Source organism: Halichoerus grypus, chromosome 9 (genome assembly GCF_964656455.1).
Source record: "Halichoerus grypus chromosome 9, mHalGry1.hap1.1, whole genome shotgun sequence".
NCBI lineage: Eukaryota > Metazoa > Chordata > Mammalia > Carnivora > Phocidae > Halichoerus > Halichoerus grypus.
The window spans coordinates 5,514,427-5,535,902 of NC_135720.1; the positions used below are offsets into that span (position 1 = coordinate 5,514,427).

The following is a 21,476-nucleotide window of genomic DNA, read 5'->3' on the forward strand; positions in this document are numbered from 1 at the left end:
CATCTGCTCCACAAGAGCAGAGGCATTGTTTAATTCACCACTCTACCTGCCTCCTGGAACAATGCTTGGCAAAACAACCCCATTAGCCCCGCTCATTCTGATGATCAACAAATAAGAGCAGTGCTCCTCAAACTTTAACATGCATCAGAATCACCGACAGGGCTTGGAAGGCAGATTGCTAGGCCTCAGCCCTAGTTTCTGATTCAGCTAGTCTGGGGTAGGGCTTGAATATTTACAAGTTCCCAGAAGGCATGGATACTATAGTCCTGTGACCACATTCTGAGATCCACTGACCTAGACAATGTTACACCGCAAAACAGTTGTCAGCAACAGGAGCTGACCATGGCAATGAATCCCAACTGGTGGAAGAAAGACAGGAATAGAGTGCAAAGTTACCTCCTACTGGACCCACACTATGAAATATATCTCTTCTCACTTAGAGGATTATATCAAACAGGTCTTTTAAATAATGCAATAGAAGTATCACCTTCCCTGAATAGGATTTTGTCCAGAAGAATGGGGACCAGGCAGATGAAGCTATTTTCTCTAACAAGGTCTTATGATCTTACATATTCTGTGTTCATGACTAGTGCTGAAACTTTATCCTTTAGAGTTTAAACGAGCATATGAGAAGGCTGATATCCTTTAGGAGATACTGAAACACCAAACAGCCGTAGACACCAACTGGGATAGCTGCCAAATCGTAATTTCCCATCTCTAGGAATCATTCCAATCATCGAGGGTGGGACCAGAGTAATCACGTCTAGGTTATATTAGTTAACCTCCCATCTTTAGTCATGGCAGATTGGTCCAAAACACATTTTCTCTCCTAAGAATCTGAAGTTCGAAGATAAAGTCTGGGAGGCACTGAAACCAGACTATGTTAAAACCAAGGGTCTCAAAAAGAAAGTCTGAATTCCTGGTGCTGAGGTTCTCGAGGCTGCCCTGGCCCTTCTCTTACAGGAGGCTTTGCAATCCAGCCATTTCCTTTAATCCTCTGATACCCAATTACTTTCCAACAAACTCTTTGCCTACATTATCCAGAACTGTTTATACATACGTGCAACCAAAAATACTTACAAAGTAAATGTATTAGCCTTAAAGAAAATTGTATTAGAAATGCAACTTGTGAAATGTCAAAGCTTTTTTCCATTAATCCAACTTAAGACATTTATTTTCCATCTTTAGACAAGTAGACTGTCCATATAATCAACGAATCTTAGAGTATACATCACATTTTGACCTTACAATACCAACTCCTTCTTGCAGAATAGTTTTTGCTTTTAGAATAGTTCTCTGAAACCTAGCAAAATACCAACAGTTTGCTTTTATGTATTCAAAAGGCACTGGAACCAATTATGTACAAATATTATGCATGTTGGAAGTACATGGTAAATAACCACAAAAAAGGTTCTTCTATTAAGTACCTTGTATTCTGATGGAAAGAAATAGAAAAATAAATTAAAACACACCAAATAGCAAGTGCTCCTCAGAAAAATAAAGAAAATTATGTGAAACAATGAGTAACTAGATTGCTTTAGATAAAATAGTGAGGGGAGGCTTCTCCGAGTAACATTTGAGCTAAAATCTTAACCACAAAAAGAAGCCAGCCAGGGGGGCGCCTGGGTGGCTCAGTCGTTAAGCGTCTGCCTTCGGCTCAGGTCATGATCCCAGGGTCCTGAGATCGAGTCCCACATCGGGCTCCCTGCTCCGCGGGAAGCCTGCTTCTCCCTCTCCCACTCCCCCTGCTTGTGTTCCTGCTCTCGCTGTCTCTCTCTCTGTCAAATAAATAAATAAAAATCTAAAAAAAAAAAAAAAAAAAAAAAAAAAAAGAAGCCAGCCAGTGTACAGCTAACATAAATGCTCTTAGGCTGGGAATAGACCCGACTTGTTCTAACAGCCAATGTGACTACAGGGTATTGAGGAAGAGGGAAAATCACTTAAGATGAGGTCAGAGAGATAGAAAGAACCATATGACATAGCGCTTTGTAACAAACACAAAAGAGTTTGGAGCTAATTATAAATTAAGTGGTATAGGACAGGGGGCTACTTGCAACAAGAGGTTTATGGAGAACAGCTGAGCAAGAAACAAGAATGAAAAAGACAAAACAAAAGAAAAAAATTATGAACAGTGGTTATCATAAAAATTTTGGAGCTGAAAGGAAGCTTAGCTGTCACCTAGTCCAACTTCTCATTTTACTGAAAGGATGACATGGCCCAGGCTGTGGCTTCCCTGAGGTCAGATTAAAGATGAGTAGAGAATTGTATCTGGTGCTCTCTGCGACACTCAGGCCAAAGCTAAAACCAAGTCTTTACCATGTGCATTTCCAAAAGTGACAAAGCAGCAATTAAATGAAAACATATCTAATTTTTTTTAATTGTCCACACCAAGTTAATCATACTTCTAGTCCCTCACACGACATTTTTTTAAAGCAGCTGACAATGCTTAAGTATTTATCACCAGAGGTATCCCTTCCCAAAGTATGTGAAGCAGAAAAAAAATTGAGTAAGACAACAAAACATACTTACATCTGGATATTCTTTTACAGGCACATAGAGTTTCTCTTGTAACTGAACAATAGGTCCCACAGCATCAGGCAATTCTGCACTCCTTTTCTCTGTACTGCCATTTAATGTGTCATTGTACATGTCTTTCCGTACTCTGCTAATTTCTGTTAAAAGTAAAAATTTTAAATGTGTTAGACAAAAAAATATTCTTGCTAGTCGAGGGGAAAAAAAAACAGAAGGTAGGGGAGGGTTTCATCGATAAAGTGTTAAAACTCAAAGACTAAAGCATTATTAACCTAGTCTACCATTCCCTAGATTAAGTCTATGTTGAACAGGACTACAGCCTTAATTATTTTCTACCAGAAATCAAATTTATATTAACCAAATAATATATTTTATTTTTTTTAAAGATTTATTTTTTTATTTTAGAGAGTGAGCGAGTGCACTGGGGGACCGGGGGGGGGGGCAACTAAACATACTGAGCAACTAGGGGTTCGATCTCAAAGCCCTGAGATCATGACCTGACTTGAAACCAAGAGTTGGACGTTTAACTGACTCCATCACCCAGGCGCCCCTATATTTTATTTAAATTAACTGCAGAGCCCAAGCTCTTACCCTCTATTTGATATATCTGTTATTTTACTTAATTTCTCCATGCTTAAATGAGGCCAGTCATTCCAAATAAGAGCTTTAATCAAATAAGAATGCCTATCAGACAAAACTAATAACAATGGCTCTTTTATACTTCAGAACTAATCTGTCTGAATGAGATCTTGAACTGGATTACTTCCTTAGCTATTTTAGGTATCTCTGAAATATCCAAACAGATGTCCAATGGATAACACAGATTTTAAGTTCAGCAGAAGTCTGAGTTTGATACACAAGTATGTTAGTGAAAGCTACAGGAACAGAAAAGATGTCTTGGAGAAGACAGAGGGAGAAAGGAGGACTGAATGAATCCTAGAAAAAGCAACATTTAAGGAATAAAGCAAAGAAGATCCAAACCACGAAGAAATGAAGGTGGATAGCAGAAGTAGGAAAGAGAGGTGTCAAAGAAGCTGAAGAATGACAGGACCAAGAACAGGGTAATCAACAGTGTCAAATACCACAAAAGTATGGTAAGGTAAAGAGCAAAAGAGGGTACCTTAGATTTAATCACTAAGCCACTGGTGATGAGAGAAGTTTCAAAGAAAAGATGGTTTACAGAGATCAAACTACATCATGTTAATGAATGAAATGAAAGAAGAAAAGTAGGTACCTAAAGTCAATGACCTTTAAAAAATTATTAGGACAGTTCCCAGGTATATAAATATACTTCTTATAAGAAAAAATATAAGAAATCCAATGAATCAAGACTTGCACAAAGAAATCAATTCTTTCAAGAATTCTTTATTAAAGTTTCCACAATATGTTAGAGGATAGACCCCTGCCCATTAGAACCTACTGTCTAATAAGGGTTGTCATTACTAAATTAGCTGGATGCCTCTATATCTATCTCTCCATGCTACAGATTACATCCTCCTTGGGGAAGAGGCTGTGTCCATTAGTATTTAAAAGTAAAATGCCTTTTATTTTTATAATGTATTTTGACTGCCTTCCAAACATGGAATTTCAATCTACTGCTATAAGGAACTATGAAATATAAATGCACACTTCAATTTTCTTAACTAGTTATTTATATCACTTTGCTAAATAAAACCCAACACAGCAAAAAGCCATGATCAAATGTGTTCTTACCCAGTTAGTCTTAAATCAGTGAAAATACTGTATTACAATACATTTTCTGCTTCAACGATGGCAACATTCATTTTGTAACACATCTTATCTCTTAAATAACAATTTGCTTGTCAAAGCTTACCAAATGTGCATCTCTGAACAGCAAATGAAATTTTTAAAAAATCAAAAGAAGGTACCTTGGATTTAACTACATTATAAAGGCAAGACTTCATTCCTTAAGTTCTTTTTAATACTAGTTTAATACTACTTAAATCTTTAATACTACTTCTTTTAATACTACTACTTTTTAATACTACTTTAATAATACTTATTAAATACTAATAATAGTATTAAAACATGCCCAATATCAAACTATTGTTTATTTTATATTAGCATGAGACAGCAATTCTCCAATCAAGTTTTCAACCACCAAATAATAATTTAAACATAAATGTTTACATAATTACATAATTACAGCAAGTAATTAACCAAAGGACATTAGGGAAATTTAATTAAAATTATGCATACATCCTTTAGTCCAGGTCTCTATATAAAAGCACTTTTCAATATTAATTTATTACATTTAAATTTCCTCTTCAGAAACTGCTTAATTCTTGTTAATAATGCCGATATAAAAATCCTGATAATAGCATAAAGGAAAACGATAGATAAAATTTGCTTATAAATATAAATGCAAACATACTAAATATATAGGCTCCACCAGCATACCAAATGAGTAACGCACTAAGGCAGTGGAATTTATACCATGAATGCAAGAGTTCAGTATTAAAAAATCTGTAACCAGAGTAATACAAAAGAATAAAAAAGAAAACAACATATTTCCAGGTAAACAAGTTTGTCAAACTTAGAAAAACCAAGAGCTGTATGAAAATTCAGATGACTAAATTAAAAAATACATAAATATTACAATAATCAATGACCTTCACATATCCACTTAGATGATAAAATAGAAGATACATTTACCATTTAAATGTATTTGTATTTCTATAAATATTAATGTGATTCTCTGATTAATAACTGAAAGTTCTGTGAGATTCTGCTAACCACTATAGCCCCAGCTCCTAGAGTAGTGCCTTGAATACAGTGGGCCCTCTGTTAATACTCAGTGGACTGGGCAGATGGGTGGGTAAATGAGCCAGGTTCTAAGGCACTAAAGTTAAACAAGTCATGGTTTCAAGCTTTCAAGGAAGTTAGTCTCATATGGGATATATATAAACAGATACTCTAAAGTAGAAAAACAGTAAGAGGCATAGATTAGAGATGGTGGTAGCACAAAGCAGGACCATCAAATCTGCCACAGGTTGTTAAGGTCAAGAAAGAAGTCAAGAGGAAAGAAACTGTGACCTTCCTTTTCTAATGACAGTATGCGAGGCAAAGGTACAAACAATGTGATTATAAATTATACTTTTCTTAAGATAAAAAGTCTTTCTACCATGTTTCTTTTAGTCTCAGATACATCACTCCGTAATACAAATCATAAGCAACACTGTACTGATGGGAATGAAAAGATGACCAAGTCCTAGTGCTCGAAGACCTTACAATCTCACTCCCTGTGGGGGTCGCACCAGCTGAGAACCACCTGTGTCAACAGCACCTCTCTAACCAGGAAACCACACTAGCACTTTTTGCTGTTATTTACAATACTCAAGTCAAAACAAGTTCTGGGGCACCTGGCTGGCTCAACTGATAGAACGTGCAACTCGATCTCGGGGTTTTAAGTTCAAGCCCCACGCTGGGTATAAAGACTACATAAAAAATAAATCTTAAAAAAGAAGTTCTGATTCCAGGGGCGCCTGGGTGGCTCAGTTGGTTAAGCAACTGCCTTCGGCTCAGGTCATGATCCTGGAGTCCCTGGATCGAGTCCTGCATCGGGCTCCTTGCTCAGCAGGGAGTCTGCTTCTCCCTCTGACCCTCCCTCCTTCTCATGTGCTCTCTCTCATTCTCTCTCTCTCAAATAAATAAATAAAAATCTTTAAAAAAAAAAAAAAAAAAAAAAAAAAAAAAAAAAAAAGAAGTTCTGATTCCAGTTCTAACAGTAACTGTGTGATTTTAGATAAGTCTCTTACTTAACCTCTCTGCAACTTTACCTCATATAATTAGAGGTTTGCTTACTGAATGACTCAACTAAATCCATTGTTTTCCAACCTTAGTATGCAAGGACCCCATTTATTATTTTGTCCCATAATCCCACATTTTAAAAAGTTTTGTCTCCAAAGCTTGTAGTATGTAAGTCCTGGCAATCAGAGGTTTTGTTAATGTTATACCATCAAGTTGATCTAATCATGGCCAAAATATCACAGAAACATGTCATGGATATGGGTAGTGCTCTAGTTCCTTTTTAAGTGGTGGATTTACAGGTGTTCATTTATGAAACATAAAAGTGCTTCATAATTAATATATTTTATACAGCTGACCCTTGAACAACAGAGTTTGTACTACAAGGGTCCACTACATACTACTATGTAGTACATAGTTATAATGTACTACATACATTTATTTGTATGTATGTAAGATTTTGTAGTATGTAAGTCCTGGATTTTTTTTTTTTTTTGGTTAAATACAGTACAGTATCTTTTTTTGTTGTTAAATACAGTACGGTATTGTCAACATATTTTCTCTTAAGATTTTCTTATTAAAATTTTCTCTCTAGCTAACTTTTATTGTAAGAATACAATATATAATACATATGGCATACAAAATGTGTTAATCGACTGTTTATATTATTGGTAAGGCTTCCAGTCCACAGTAGACTATTAGCAGTTAAGGTTTTGGGGAATCAAAAGTTAAACATGGATTTTTGGCCATGAGGGGCATCAGTGCTCCCGACTCCCTGCACTGTTCAAGAATCAACTGTATAAACTTTCGTTGTATCAAACACTGCATGATAATGCTCAAATGTCTCATCTCCACACTACCTTCACCAATCTACAACAGTGGTTCGGAGGACTAAAAGTTCAGAACCATTTGTTTAATCACCTAGTATAAAAATTCCCACTACAATAACCCCAAAATCCCCACTGTCAAGACAACTTGTTTTAGACATCTCTGAAGTTATTAAAGTTTACAAATTTTACTGAATCAAAATCATTCCTAAAATTTCTCCCACTTCCCCCCACTCAACACTCCAAAGGTCAGAAAATAGATTCAATGCCTTGTTCCCATGACAAAAATACTTAAAACAGTTTTAGATCTAAGTATCCTCTTCTCTGAGCTATATAATAACATGGTTTTATACCCTCTCACTTAGACACACCCCATTTATCTATGCCCCTTAAAATGGAAAGTCCTGTACCACACACATCCTTCCCTGAAAATGAGGAGAATGCAGACAGGCTGCTTACCTCCAGTCACAAACACTCCAAGTCCACAGTGTGTTTAAGAACATCTTTCTTTCTTTGATGAGCATATCACCTGACTCAAATGTTGAGTCCACCATTCCATACTTCCACATCTGTTTGTTTAGACACCAATACAATAGGTGATTTAAATTTTTTTTCCTGGCTGTTTTCTACTAGACAAATCCCTTCAGAAAGTTAATCTATCAGTTGACATCCTTTAGGGAGGGCTGTTGTGAGTCAAGGATCCAACTAACTGCAATTTCATAGTGCACGTATTTCTGCAGCTTGCATACTGAAATACAGGCATACCTTATCAACTATCTGATGAAATCTCAAGCCACACTAGGACCCAAACCCCCCTTTGGATCCACTAGTTTAAACAGGAAATAATCTGTTTTGGATTCTACAGGTTGTACCATCAAGTTTAGAATACAAATCTTTCAGCTTTTAGGAGTATTCACCTTTCCAGCAGTCAGGGTCCTCTCATTTTCCATGTTTTCTAGAACTGATATTTGGCAATGACAGTTTAATGACATTTTTTCAAATTTCCATATCTTGAAAACTACTTTTGTTTAAGACTGAAAACTTGTTCGGGGCACCTAGGTGGCTCAGTCGTTAAGTGTCTGCCTTCAGCTCAGGTCATGGTCCCAGGGTCCTGGGATAGAGCCCCGCATCGGGCTCCCTGCTCTGCGGAAAGCCTGCTTCTCCCTCTCCCACTCCCCCTGCTTGTGTTCCCTCTCTCGCTGTGTCTGTCTCTGTCAAATAAAAAAAAATCTTAAAAAAAAAAGACTGAAAACTTGTTTCAGTCATACTACTTACTGTCTCCTTACAGTTCTCTGCTTTAATGATCTTGATTTTTCCCTTTTACGAACTAAAACTCAATTATCAGTCAGTGAATTCTGCTCCTAAGAGGGAAAATAGTCACTGCACAGTTCTGTTTTTTGTGACCTGTTAATACTACATTACCTGTCTTTTTCCCTAATTTACCTAACTCACCAAAACCTAAAAGCTTTGCTTTAAAATCTTAACATTTCATAAGGCTCAGCTCATTTCTGCCTTTAGCTCTTTATCACCACTACTTTTATTATATCTGAATTACTTACTATATGTGCATCCCACCCTCTGCCCCCTTAAAATTTTGTACATTTTTTAAAAATCTGAATTACTGAATTAACTAACATATCAACCTCTCTGTGGAAAAGTAAAATATAAGAAATAAGGATAACTTGAAGAACTATTAGAGAACAGAAAAATAAAGGCTGAGAAATCTAAATTATAAAGTTAAGTAGTTATTTCCCAAGACAGACAGATAATGGCTATGTATAAATTCAATACTGAAATATTGGAAGACTGGATAAAGACTAGAATATAACCCTATTTTACTGACTGGTTTAGAATTTTTTCAACAAACTTAAACTAAAAAAATAAAAATTAAGAAATGAAATATGAAAAATATTTACTGGCTCAGTAGTACACAAAAAAGCTATTAATAATATACAAATAATAAAATATAAAAATAAAATTGCATGAAAAAATTATTTTCAGGATTTTAACAATACAAATTAAAAGACAACTTTTTAAAACACTGAACACATTTTCATATAAAACATATTTTATACCCAGTGTTGTGGTAGCTAATTCCAATTGTTCAACTGGTTCGCTGCTATTATACAACTATACATTTTATTTGGGCAGCTATTTGCTTTTTCTTTGAGCCTTACATTTAAAATCCAGCAAAAAAAATTATCATTATAAGACAGATGGACCTAAAATACAGAAAGAAATGAAAATGTTACATTGTCATTTGACCATTACTGCCTCATTTTTAAAATTAATGTTTTCCATTAATTTATTCAATGAAATAAGAGCCACTTATTTATAAAAATATATGCTTTGATGTACCTAGTAAAAATTTTATAAGTGAAGTTAAAATGACAGCTTTCATCATTTCAGTTGAACTTTAAATAGGCTCTATTATTTCCTCACTATCTGCTGGACATTAATCTGGCACAGGAACATAAAAAGCAAAGGAAGATTTTAGTTATTTTAGGTCTTAATTAACAAATTCCTAGTCTCTATTTACATGAAATTTACTAAATCTTAAAACAGTAGTATTAGAAGTCTCTTTATAACCAAACACCACGTCAAGGTGGTGGCTGTTAAGTACTTAAAGTGAAAAAAGATCTCTTCTGTAAAAAGTAACCTCTAATTCAGGTTTTACTAAATACAGGGAAAGTTTTGAAGATATTTTGAGCAGACCAAAAATAACATAACTTCACTGTACTTATTTTTAAAAGCCACACCCCCAAGGTACAGAAAGAAAATAATTTAAAACACAGGTTAATAGAGACTACACAACATTTAGTAAAATGTGTTTAGCTTACTTAAATAACCAAGTAAAACTGATTTAATTTTGAGAAAATTGCTTGGAAACTGGCAAAAAAAAAAAAAAATCAAGCTATCAATAATTCTCTAATGGAACCTGACCTGGGGGGTTCAACTCACAACTATAAGCAAAAAAAGAAAAACTACAAAATTAGATTTAACATCATAGCTCTCCTTTGAATTGCTCTGGCAATTTATTTATTTATTTATTTTTTTAAAAAGATTTTGTTTATTTATTTGAGAGAGAGAATGAGATAGAGAGAGAGCATGAGAGGGAGGAGGGTCAGAGGGAGAAGCAGACTCCCTGCTGAGCAGGGAGCCCGATGCGGGACTCGATCCCGGGACTCCAGGATCATGACCTGAGCCGAAGGCAGTTGCTTAACCAACTGAGCCACCCAGGCGCCCCTGCTCTGGCAATTTAATTAACAATTTTGTAAAGTTGTGGATAAATTTCACATAAAAAACATGAAACAGCAAAGGTCTTATAAAAATGTCTATCCTAGTTCCATAACTGCTCTCAGCAGCAGTTTTGTATCACAGAAGGCATTTAACAGTAGCTGCACCTCCCTGGAAAAGCTCTCTCAAAGGTTATAGAAAATAATGTCTATTATATGATTCAATTTATACTAAGTACATATATTTTTTGATAGACACATAGAGAAGTCAAAAAATATAACTATTAAGAGTAATCATCTCTGGAAGATGGATTTACAGGGACTATTTGGCTTTCACATTAGATTCACATAAGAATCTTTTTTAACTTTTGTAAAATAGTAAAGATATTTTCATTAGGATGTTAGGAAGTACTTTAAGTCAAAATGTTGTATATAATATTGGATTCCCTATATAAAATTAAAAGGATTAAGTCCCAACTATAAAAATAAACTACAAAGACTTATTTTTTTAACATGAGCACCTTCCACCAGGCTAAAATACTTTATATATGAATTATTACCTGATTTTCACCATAATGTGAAGTAGATACAATACCCACTTTATGAAAGAAACAGACAAAGGAAAAAAAAACAGTGCTCAGAAATTTAAGAATTGATCCAGTGTCACAACAAGACCAACCAGCTTTTATTTAAAGTTTCATAAAGGACTTTCTGGAATAAGAAGCCCTTAAAACTTACTTTAGGAGACAGTAATTAGAGAATGGAAAATAGGAAAATGGAACAAACCAACTTTTAGTTTACTGCCAGCCGTGCTCTAACAAGTTCAGTCCACTGCTTTACTATTGACTGCAAAGAAGACTGCAGCCCTCCTCTTTTCATGCTAACAGAACACAGCTTCAGTGGGTGAAATCTAGGCCTAAGTGCCTGGAAAAGTGACAATCCTGAATGAATGAATGCCTGCTGCTGGCATACAAAGAAGGCAAAATAGGCCAATACAAAGAACAGAACAGAATGGGGGAAAGCATTTTTCTTTAAGTATTGGAATAGGCATCCTTTCTCATTTAAATTGGATTTTGTTTGGAGGTCATTTTAAACCTGTTTAATTTTATATGTTATATGTCAAGGATTTTTTAAGAAAAATATTGCCTTCTGGTCATTTAGTTTTTTAAAATACACAGGGGAAACCAATCCTTACCTCTACATAATATCCACTGTATTAAAATTTAAATCTGAAGGTTAAGAAACCTAGTTAAGAAACACCGTTAATGAAAATCTGAAGAAGATGCAACAATAAACCAGCAGATGCTACTGGGATCCAGGTAAAAAGTAATACTTGAGAATCTAGCAATTCTTATTAATAACTCTTTTTCCAACCCTTTTAATATTTCTAGAAGAACAGAAATGAATTCATAACAATGGAAAATGGGTTCCCGACATACAGAGGTAGATGAGAGTTTTTTGGGGTTTTTTTACCATTTACTCTTATATGCCTTTGAAGTGTTTAAGCGTCTCAATACATTAACTTCTTAAAAATAAATGCTTGCCTTAGAAGATTTTACTTATGATAACAATAGTAACAGATTAATATCCATGAGACTACAATGATATAAATAATTGAATAAACAAATACAAGGAGAAGTGGCAGATCTTCCTTACAGAATTCCAATTAACATGGAAGGAAAAGATGGATATAGAAAATCACCGTTAGTAAGTACTGCAGGTGAGAACCATTCAATGGGTGCTGCTAAAATTAGTGGAAAAAACATGAGAAACAGGGTATCTGCTCAGAGTATCTCCCCATAAGTCATCTACTAATTACAAAGGAAAAAAGCAACTATCCAGTGGAGAAACCGGGCAGACTCCACCTTAACCAGGTGATCAAATACTATCGCCAATAAGATATATACCTTTAGCATGACACACTGAAAAAGGCCAGTCATTTTGTTGTTTTCTTGCCAAATATGCACAACCTCAATCTAATGAGAAAACATCAAACTAAAATTGAATAATATTCTACAAAATAACTGACAGTTATCTTCAAAAATATCAAGAAAAGCATCATAAAAGAATCTGACACTGTGTCACAGACGGGAGGATACTACAGAGACATCACTACTAAATGCTGTGTGGGATTTTGGATTGGATCCTGTACCAGAAAAAGGACGTGAATAGGAAAATTGGTGAAGTCTGAATAAGAGCTGCAAATTAGTTAATAATATTGTATCTATGTTAATTCCCCAGTTCCCCTAATTGTACTGTGGTTATATGAGTTCTTACCATTAACCTCTGTGCTATATTTCTATTTCTGTGTAAGTCTAAATTTGCTGCAAAATAAAGTTTTTACTTTGGCCTCAGAGTTATTTATTCTCATTGAGGGGGGATAGTTATGGGAGAGAATGAAAGCCATGCAAATGTCTTACTTTTCTAGTGTTTGAAAAAATAAAATGCCTGCTTACCAATAAAACTGGGGATCTCAAAATCATTAAGAATAATCTCTTCAATTCAAAATAATCTTTTAGATTTTCTTTAGCAGTTACTGCTTAAAAAACGCATGTACTTTAAACTTGCCTTAAGAACATGAAGACTACAATGCATAAACTATCTTTCTATAGGAATAGAACCTTTCTTAATAACCACACGTAGTAAGGAAAAAAGCACTGGCCTTGAATTTATGCAACCTAGATTTTATTTCTGATTCCCTGCAAGATCTAGCTATGTGGCTTTGAACTTCTGGGTCTCAGTTTCCTCCTCTGTAAAATCAGGTTAGACCAGATCAGTTCTATCAATGAGGAGTCTGGGCACCTTCGTGTTTCTTCTGAGAAGCTCATTTTGTGCCCTCTGTGTAATCAATACCCCACAGGAAAGGGCTGCATAAACTCAACAACCAATCAAGAACCACAGATCTACTCCTTCCAGAATTTACATTTCAAAATGTCCTAAACTAATGGTCACCAGGATTTATTTTAAATAGTATCTTTGTAAAGCACCAAATCCTCATATAACCAGGCTCTACAAATTTATTTTTGTGGGAGGTGAGGAGAGGTCCGCCCTATGTATTTTAACCTCCTCAAGCTCCAAATTACTTAGGGCTTTAAAAGAAATTTGGTAAATGAGTGAAAATAAAACAGAACTCCCAAAAATTTTGAAGGAATTATGTCTGTGTAGGGGGAGGGGTGGAGGTAGGTTGCTTTTCCTACCTAAGAATTTCTTTGATTTTTAATTTTCCTTTTCAATTGTATTCCAAATTCCTCCTAAGCTCAATGGAGGAAAAACCGAAGATCAGTAATCATGCACCCCTTGTGTATCTGAACATCACCTTAATTCCACAAACTGAAGCAAATGTCAAATGACATTCACAGGTGTTACAGCAGCCCATGTACATGAGAAATCCCTCATACTAAAAAAGCTAAGGAGTTTTTTTAAGCCATAATAAACAATCTACTGTACATGATATTCCAAAGGTCCTTTATAGCAAGCATTGAGATTGAATTAAAAAACTTCCAATTTTGTATCAAGAGCAACATATACAGTACCTTCAGATGTCAACATAATTGATACTGAAAACACTACTTTAATATGGTATTTTAATACGATCCCCTTTAATGAAACAAAAGTTGTTTTACTTTACAAAGAACTAGATTCAGAAAATCTAAGTAATGTTGTGTATGCTACTGGCTATATTTACTACATTTTTACTACCTCTTAAAAGTATACATTTTACTACCATATAACAATATTCTTAGAATGCAATTTTAATACGAGTTTATAAAATGCAGAATACAGCACTCTTCTGAGATCATAAAAGTTTAATTTATTAGAATGGAAACTAAATGTTATCATATAAAAATATTACCAAAATAATACAAGAAAAATCCTGGTCAAGGACATTCCTGAACTCCCAAATGCCTATATCCAACTGTCTTCTAAACATGTCATCTTGACACACTTAAAACTAAACTCCTATCTGTCCCCAAAACTGTTCCTCCTGATCTCAAAAACTGGCAAGTCCATTCTCTCACACATCATATCCAATCCACCCGCAAATACTGTTTACACACCTTTTAAAAAATATACCCAAAATCCCACTGACCCCCTTACCCACTACCACCCTAGTTCCAGCCACAATCCATTTCTCACCTAAATCACTGAAATAACATAACTGGTCTCCCTGTTTCCACCATTCCCCCTGTCAGCCTAGTCTCTATTTTCCAGAGTTAGCCTGTTAAAATCCAAGTGACATGTCCCTCCTTTGCTCAAAACTCTCTAATTGAGTTGTTTTCATATTTTTTGGTCTCAGGACTCAACGCATAAAAAATTACTTCAAGGAGCCTTTATAAAGAGCTTGTGTTTGTGAGTTATACCTGTTAATACTTAACCATACTACAAATCAAAACTTTAAAGTATCTAAATTACTTATGATTCACTTTAACATAATAGTAAACCCCATTACATTTTAACAAAAAACATTTTATCCAACAAAACAAAATAGTGAGGAGAGGCACTGTTTTCTATTTTTGCAAACTGCTTAAATGTCTCTCTTAATAGAGACAATGGAATTCTCATCTTTTTTTCCCCTCATATCTTCTTCTGAACTCAATCTTTTGCAATATCACACAGCATATAGCCTCTGAAACACTCCACTATAAACTCAAGTGAGAATGAGAGTAAAAAAGTCAAATAACTTACTATTATGAAAATAGTTGGACCTCACAGACTCCTAGAAAACTGCCCAGACCACATTTCACCAATGCTCTAATGACTTACCGTTTCAATTAGTGTAAAAGCCCAGGTCCTCAAAGAAGCTCCCCTTTACCCTCCCCCTCTTAAATTTCTGACCTACTCTCCTAACCAGCTTACCACATCCCCCCTCAACCCCCATCTCTCATTCACAGCTACAGCTACAGCCACACAAGGAACTGCAGGTCCTGGCCTCACAGTTTTGCACGGACTCTTCCTTCCTCTTGGAAAGCCCCAGAGAGCAGCATGGTTCACTCCATTACCCCCTTCAAATCTCTGTTCTAACATCAGTTTCTCAATGAGGCCCACCCAGATCTCCCTATTTAAAACCACAACCTGCTCCAAGCCATCCAAAACACTCCTATCTCCTTTATCCTGTTCAGTGTAGCCTCAGAACCCATATTGTCTAATATATCACAGAATGTATTTATTGCTTCTTGCCTGTCTCCTACATAAGAATGTAAACTCCGGAAAGACAGACAGCTTTGCTTTTGTCTTCTGCTATATTCCCAAGGATCTGTATCCTTGAGGAAAAAGCACCTTTTGAACAATCTTAGCAGGACAATTAGTACAAAAACATGCTTGAAACTTGACTCAAGCATCAAGAGGTTATTAGCTTCATGACTTATTCCCCTTCGCATTAAAGTAACAGAAATGCACTCCTCTTCTCAAAAGGGCTTGCTGTATTTATTCAGGATTTGTGAGCATCTAAAACACTTAGATAATAACATATGTTCATTTATCAGTGTTAAATTCCTCTGGTGTGTTTTAGACCAAATGACAAGATAAAATACACAAGCATCTAAATGAATGCGCTTAGCTTTAAAAAAAAAAAAAAAAAAAAAACCCTAATCCATGAGGAAAAGACTGCCCCTTTTCAGGACTCCACCAAAGGGGTTATAATGATTCATTCCTCTTGAGGTTTTTTTTTTTTTTTTTTAATAACCTCTATATTTACAATCTGCACAGTTTACAATCTGTTCCAAGTTTATTTGGTAAAAATATTAAGAATAAAATAAATTTTTTCCATTTTATTTCCTAAAAGTACAAACTGTTTATAAAATGGATTGGCCTGAATTATGTACAGTTGGGAGTTTCTTTTTAAGTGTCTTTAATAATCTGTGGTACAAGATATTGGTTGTTCATACATGCATTCAACAAATATGTATTGTATACCTACTATGAGCTAGGTACTGGCCAAAAGCCCTAGGGATATACTCATATGCAAAAACAGACATGGACCTTGCTCTATCACACACTAAGTGAGCAAAAATAATACCTGAAGTAGAGTACTCATCTAGGTATGACCTCAAAGAAGTACCTCAATGTATTTCATATCGCAAAATAAGAATTTTAGCTTTTACTGAACTTTTATTCCTCATTATCATCCTGTAACAATCTAAGTAAGTCCGACAAATATTAGAAGTATTATGTTGTATTCAGTGGTTATGTGGTCTATATGGTAAGGAGAGACATTCTCAGAAGTAATTATTCAGGGAAAATGGGAGTCCTCAAATAGGAAGCTAAAATTCAGATTCAAAAAGAGCTCCTACTCCTCTGGACTTCACATTCCAGCTCAAGACTGGTCTTCTAAGAGTAGACATGTCTGACAAAGCCCTCCTAGAAAGCAAACCAACCAGACATTCAGACAGGGCACAACAAGGAGGCATCTCTATAGAAGACGTTTTAAAATGAATTCCCCTTTGTAAACAAATTATCCAGCTTACTGTTACTCTGCCTCTATTTTCCTTGTTATCTAGACCTCTCCCAGGGCTGATTTAAATGCCACAGCGAGGTATTAGCCTGGGAATGAAACAGAGCTGACTGGTGGTGGTCATGGTAGCACACAACTAGTGAGGAGGCACAGCATCTCTTAAACAGAGTAATGAGATCTAACTTCTTTCTAAGCAATGAGTGGCCCCTCAAAGTCTGCCTTGGAAGTCAACACTTTATTGTATAGCTAGACGGATTTCCTTACAGGCAAGTACTATTCTCATCTCCATTTTATAGTTAAGAGACTAAGATTTGGGGGTTAAACACTTTGACCAAAGAGGACATAACTTGTAAGTGAAAAAGTCAGGATCCAAATTTAGGCCTCCATATCACACTGTCTCTCCAACATTACTGTCCCGTCTTGATAATGGGAAAAACAGGGTAAGAATACAATAAAAGCCATACAGAATAGAGGAAAAAGATGAGAAGAGTGTAGAAATTGGAGATATAAAGAGGGAAAAGTAGAGAGATATACACAGTAATGAAGGAAAGAAAGAACAGTATAATTCAAATTAAAACTAGAATGATAAGTCTCATTTAAGCTCTGGAGGGACTAGCCGCACATAGTTCAACAACACGGTATACGTTTACTCTATCATCTATCAGGATCATCTAAGATAACTCCAGACCTAAATTTCTGAGTTTCAGAGAAAAAATTCTTTCAACTAGAAAAGTATTTGTAGAGTCTCTGGCACATACTCAAACTGCAATTATTGACTGAATATATCCTATTTTTCTACGGTATCAGGCATTGTGTTTGGTGCTAGCCTGACCCTGGTAAGCAACATGGTTCCCGCCAGGGCAATTCTTCTGGTAGTAAGAACTGGTGTCTATGTAAATAGATTAGAGGGCTAGAAGTTATTGACAGATGAGGCTAAGTGTCCTGGGATATAAATACCTGGACCTGAACACTAGACAAAGTAATTTTTTTTAAAGAGTAAGCCAGAGTTCTATGGTTTCTTTTGATTCCACAGTAGAAAAGATCATGCTAGGGAAAACTGGATTCTAGGTATGTAAACCCTCACTTTAATTATTATGAAGGAAAGGAGAATAAAATCAGAAAAAAAACATGATGTATACTTACCACTCTAATGATACATATTTATGTTGATGGAGCTGATAAATGAAAAATGCTTAAAATATATGTATATGTCCCCCTCAAGGATTTTTTACAAACTTTAGTTTTCTGACTCCTAATCCCATTTCTACTGGACTGCTATTTTTAGTAATGCCTATAACTATCCAGGCAAATGCTTCTGTTTTTCTCACTCATGGTACTTTTTCATTTATTCAAAAACTTCCCAAAGGCAGAGGTCAATGAACAGTTGTGTATTTTAGAGTAGCCACACTAAGGTTTAAAGACATGGAAGTTACGATGCAAATTAGGTATTTGTTTCTTAAAACCAATACAAAGTTTTCCATGGAAAGTTCGTAATGAACAGAATTTCTAAGAACAAAAGTTCTATCTTCACCAAGGCCTGCCTTACTAGGGGCAAGTGGAAAATTACAGATATATACCAATATCTAAAAGCAACCTATTTCAAACAGCACTCAAAACTCATCACACTGGAAAATGAGTGAAGTCCACTCACTAAAAATGAATTCCTCCCTAATTGTGGTTTAAAACCAAACACTACTACAAAGAGTAAGCATAGCAAGATATATGTATCATCTTTTGTTGGAGAATTTCATAGGCAACAGAAGAGTAAGATGTACATTAGCACTCCCCAGCATTTTTTTAAGCAAGGAAGTGGAAAGGCCATAAAATTCTTTCAAACCAGGCCAATTCACAGGTGCCTTGAGGCATTAGTAGTAACCTGCAGTAAGAGGCACATCAGAATATCAAGACTTAACAAAAAGTGAACCCACTTTCAGAATGTCAGTATTAAATGGAACAAGTTTTGAAAGAAACTTAACATACTTCCTGCATTCTGAATATGTTGTATTTTTTCTCTTATGAAAAGAATGACAATGTCAAATAAAGCAAGCTATTGACACAATCACCAGACCATCACCTTCCTCACAACTATAGTTACAGTTGCTCAAGAAAAACTCCAAGTCTCCAGGTCTTTGTGCAGAACTAACTTAATAACAGTTCAAAAGTCAGAGAACATTTTACTTTTTAAAAAAATTACCAAACAGCTGACTACAAAATTATAAATAATAACCTATGACAAAGAAACAAACTGCTGAAAATGCAATCTTTGATAAAAACTATTGTAATACCTCAGTCTGCCTCCATTTCATCTATAAAATGGAATCTGTAAAGATTAAATGAGGTAATGAATATATATTTATAAAAAGTGCCTGATATATAAACTTAAGTATGTTCATATCATCATTACTAATGATAATTATGATATAAAATCATATATTCTGGAAATGCTGTTATCTTGACAGATGTCTGAAAGATAGTAACTGCTGATTTAATGAGTACCTGTTACTAAACTCTGTTCTTTTCCCAGACTCTAGAGGCATAAAAGGCACAGAGAAAAGGCATCTACCAACAAATACTCTTTGCAAATGACTTCTCACATGTAAACTCATCATACATGGCAAAGTGGAGGTAAAAATAACAGATACAGCTTAATTTTTCCAACTCACTTTTACTAAGCACCTCCTCAGTCAACCATGTCTTCCAGAAAACCTTACATACTACTCAAATACAAATGCCACAGTACATTTAGCTTATTAAAAATGACTCTTAAATACTTGGAGCAGATATTCTCTACAGCACTTTCCCAGAACACACTTTAAAAAGGTTAAGAGCTCTTTGAATCAGGATCTGACCTATTTTGGTTTAACCATTTTTCCAGAGTTTAAGATTACTTTAACCTCAAATGAGTAATTTGGGGGAAGAAAAATTGGGGAAACAGTTTGGCCTGTAAATATATATTTGCATAACTATAATTTAATAACTTAAAATAGTTGTCACCTTTATCACAATAGATTTGGATGTGAATTTAAATATATCACCAAAAAACCCTTCTAAAAAAGTAAACTCCCACCAGTAACTATGGAATTTGAATTTAGTATCAGCTTATAAACAACTAATTATAGCCATCTTGCTACAGAAAAGTGGTAATTTTAATGAAATAAGTACTATATATACATGTGTATACACATATACTACTTTTATCAATAAAATTATATATGAATTATACATGTTATACTCATATACATGTATAACATATAAAACATTAAATATATTACTAAAATATATTAATGCTTACACATGTATACAATTCATAGATACTCCATATACCTTATTCTAACTTCATCTTATATGTTAAAATTTTTAGTTTTTTTCCTGAAATTGAAAATGTAGCTTTCCACATATTGATTTACTGGATCAGGAACATTAGAGTTAAAATAATTATACTATATTTCTCTCATAAAGGCCTAGCTTAAAGAATATTTATCTTTAGGCTCTATCTCTGAATTCTAAGCTTGCCACAGCCTACCTAAGCCAAACTGTATCAGTGATAAGAAAATAGAGGTATTGACTGACTTTTTTTTAAAGAGTTTTACTTATTTGACAGATAGAGACACAGCAAGAGAGGGAACACAAGTAGGGGGAGAGGGAGAAGCCGGCTTCCCGCCAAGCAAGGAGTCCGATGTGGGACTCGATCCCAGGACCCTGGGACCATGACCTGAACCGAAGGCAGACACTTAACCACTGAGCCACCCAGGTGCCCAAGATTTTATGTATTTATTTATTTGAGGGAGAAAGAGAGAGCACGAGCAGGGAGAGGAGCAGAGCCAGAGGGACAAGCAGACTCTGGGCTAAGTGAGGCGCCCCACGCAGGGCTCGATCTCAGGACCCTGAGATCATGACCTGAGCGGAAATCAAGAGTCGGGCGCTTAACCAACTGAGCCCACCCAGGCACCCCTAGAGGTGTTGATTTATTTTAAACTTTGTTAAATGTCAGAGATGGCTAAGCATTCTAATTTATCTTCAACATCACATGGAGGCTTACTTCTCATATGGATGTATCATAATCAGTCTAGCAATTAAAGTAACTTAAATGAAAGTACTTTCAATCACAACCGGAACTTACTTCAACAAGAATACTATTTCTTGCAGGTTTTCATACATTCAGTCTCATGTGCACAACCTCAATAAACTGTTTCCTAAATACAGAGAATTTGCACAACTTTTTTCTTCCTTCTATTCTTGCTTTTTCCAACCATCAAATATTAAATTCCCACATTTACTTCAAAATTAAACATTTCTATTATTCTGTACTTAAAGAGAACAGACTTACCACAGCTATACTCCTATTAAATTTTCTAGGTAGCATGGTACATTATATAATTTATTAACCAGGGTTATGTATCCAAGTAAAATCTAATAACCTCCTAGAAGTAATCCTCAATTACCTTAGAACCCAACAGTTTCAGGACGTATACTAAGAAATATTATTTTTGTATTTTACATTAGCATTTTTCATTTTAAGTATTTACCAACCTTCGAATAGGTCTCACATTCCAACAGTCACACATAATTCTCTTAATTTGGACACAGATATCTGTTAACAAATATATGTACCATGGGAAGAAAGTGTACTCCAAAATGCATGGTACGGTATACCAAAATTCA

General features: G+C 35.1%; 1 protein-coding gene across 7 annotated transcripts in view; it reads right to left on the reverse strand.

Moving 5' to 3' along the window:
* The window catches only part of QKI (QKI, KH domain containing RNA binding), a 157,499-nt gene that overhangs the window by 117,454 nt on the left and 18,569 nt on the right, over positions 1-21,476 (reverse strand). For all 7 annotated transcript variants that reach the window (XR_013441019.1, XM_036091745.2, XM_036091744.2 and 4 more), the window contains exon 2: positions 2,530-2,672. Coding sequence is in view for 6 of the 7 variants with exons in the window: in XM_036091745.2 (XP_035947638.1) it covers positions 2,530-2,672 (143 nt within the window). In the remaining variant the exon portion in view is untranslated. The remainder of the gene's footprint in view (positions 1-2,529; positions 2,673-21,476) is intronic.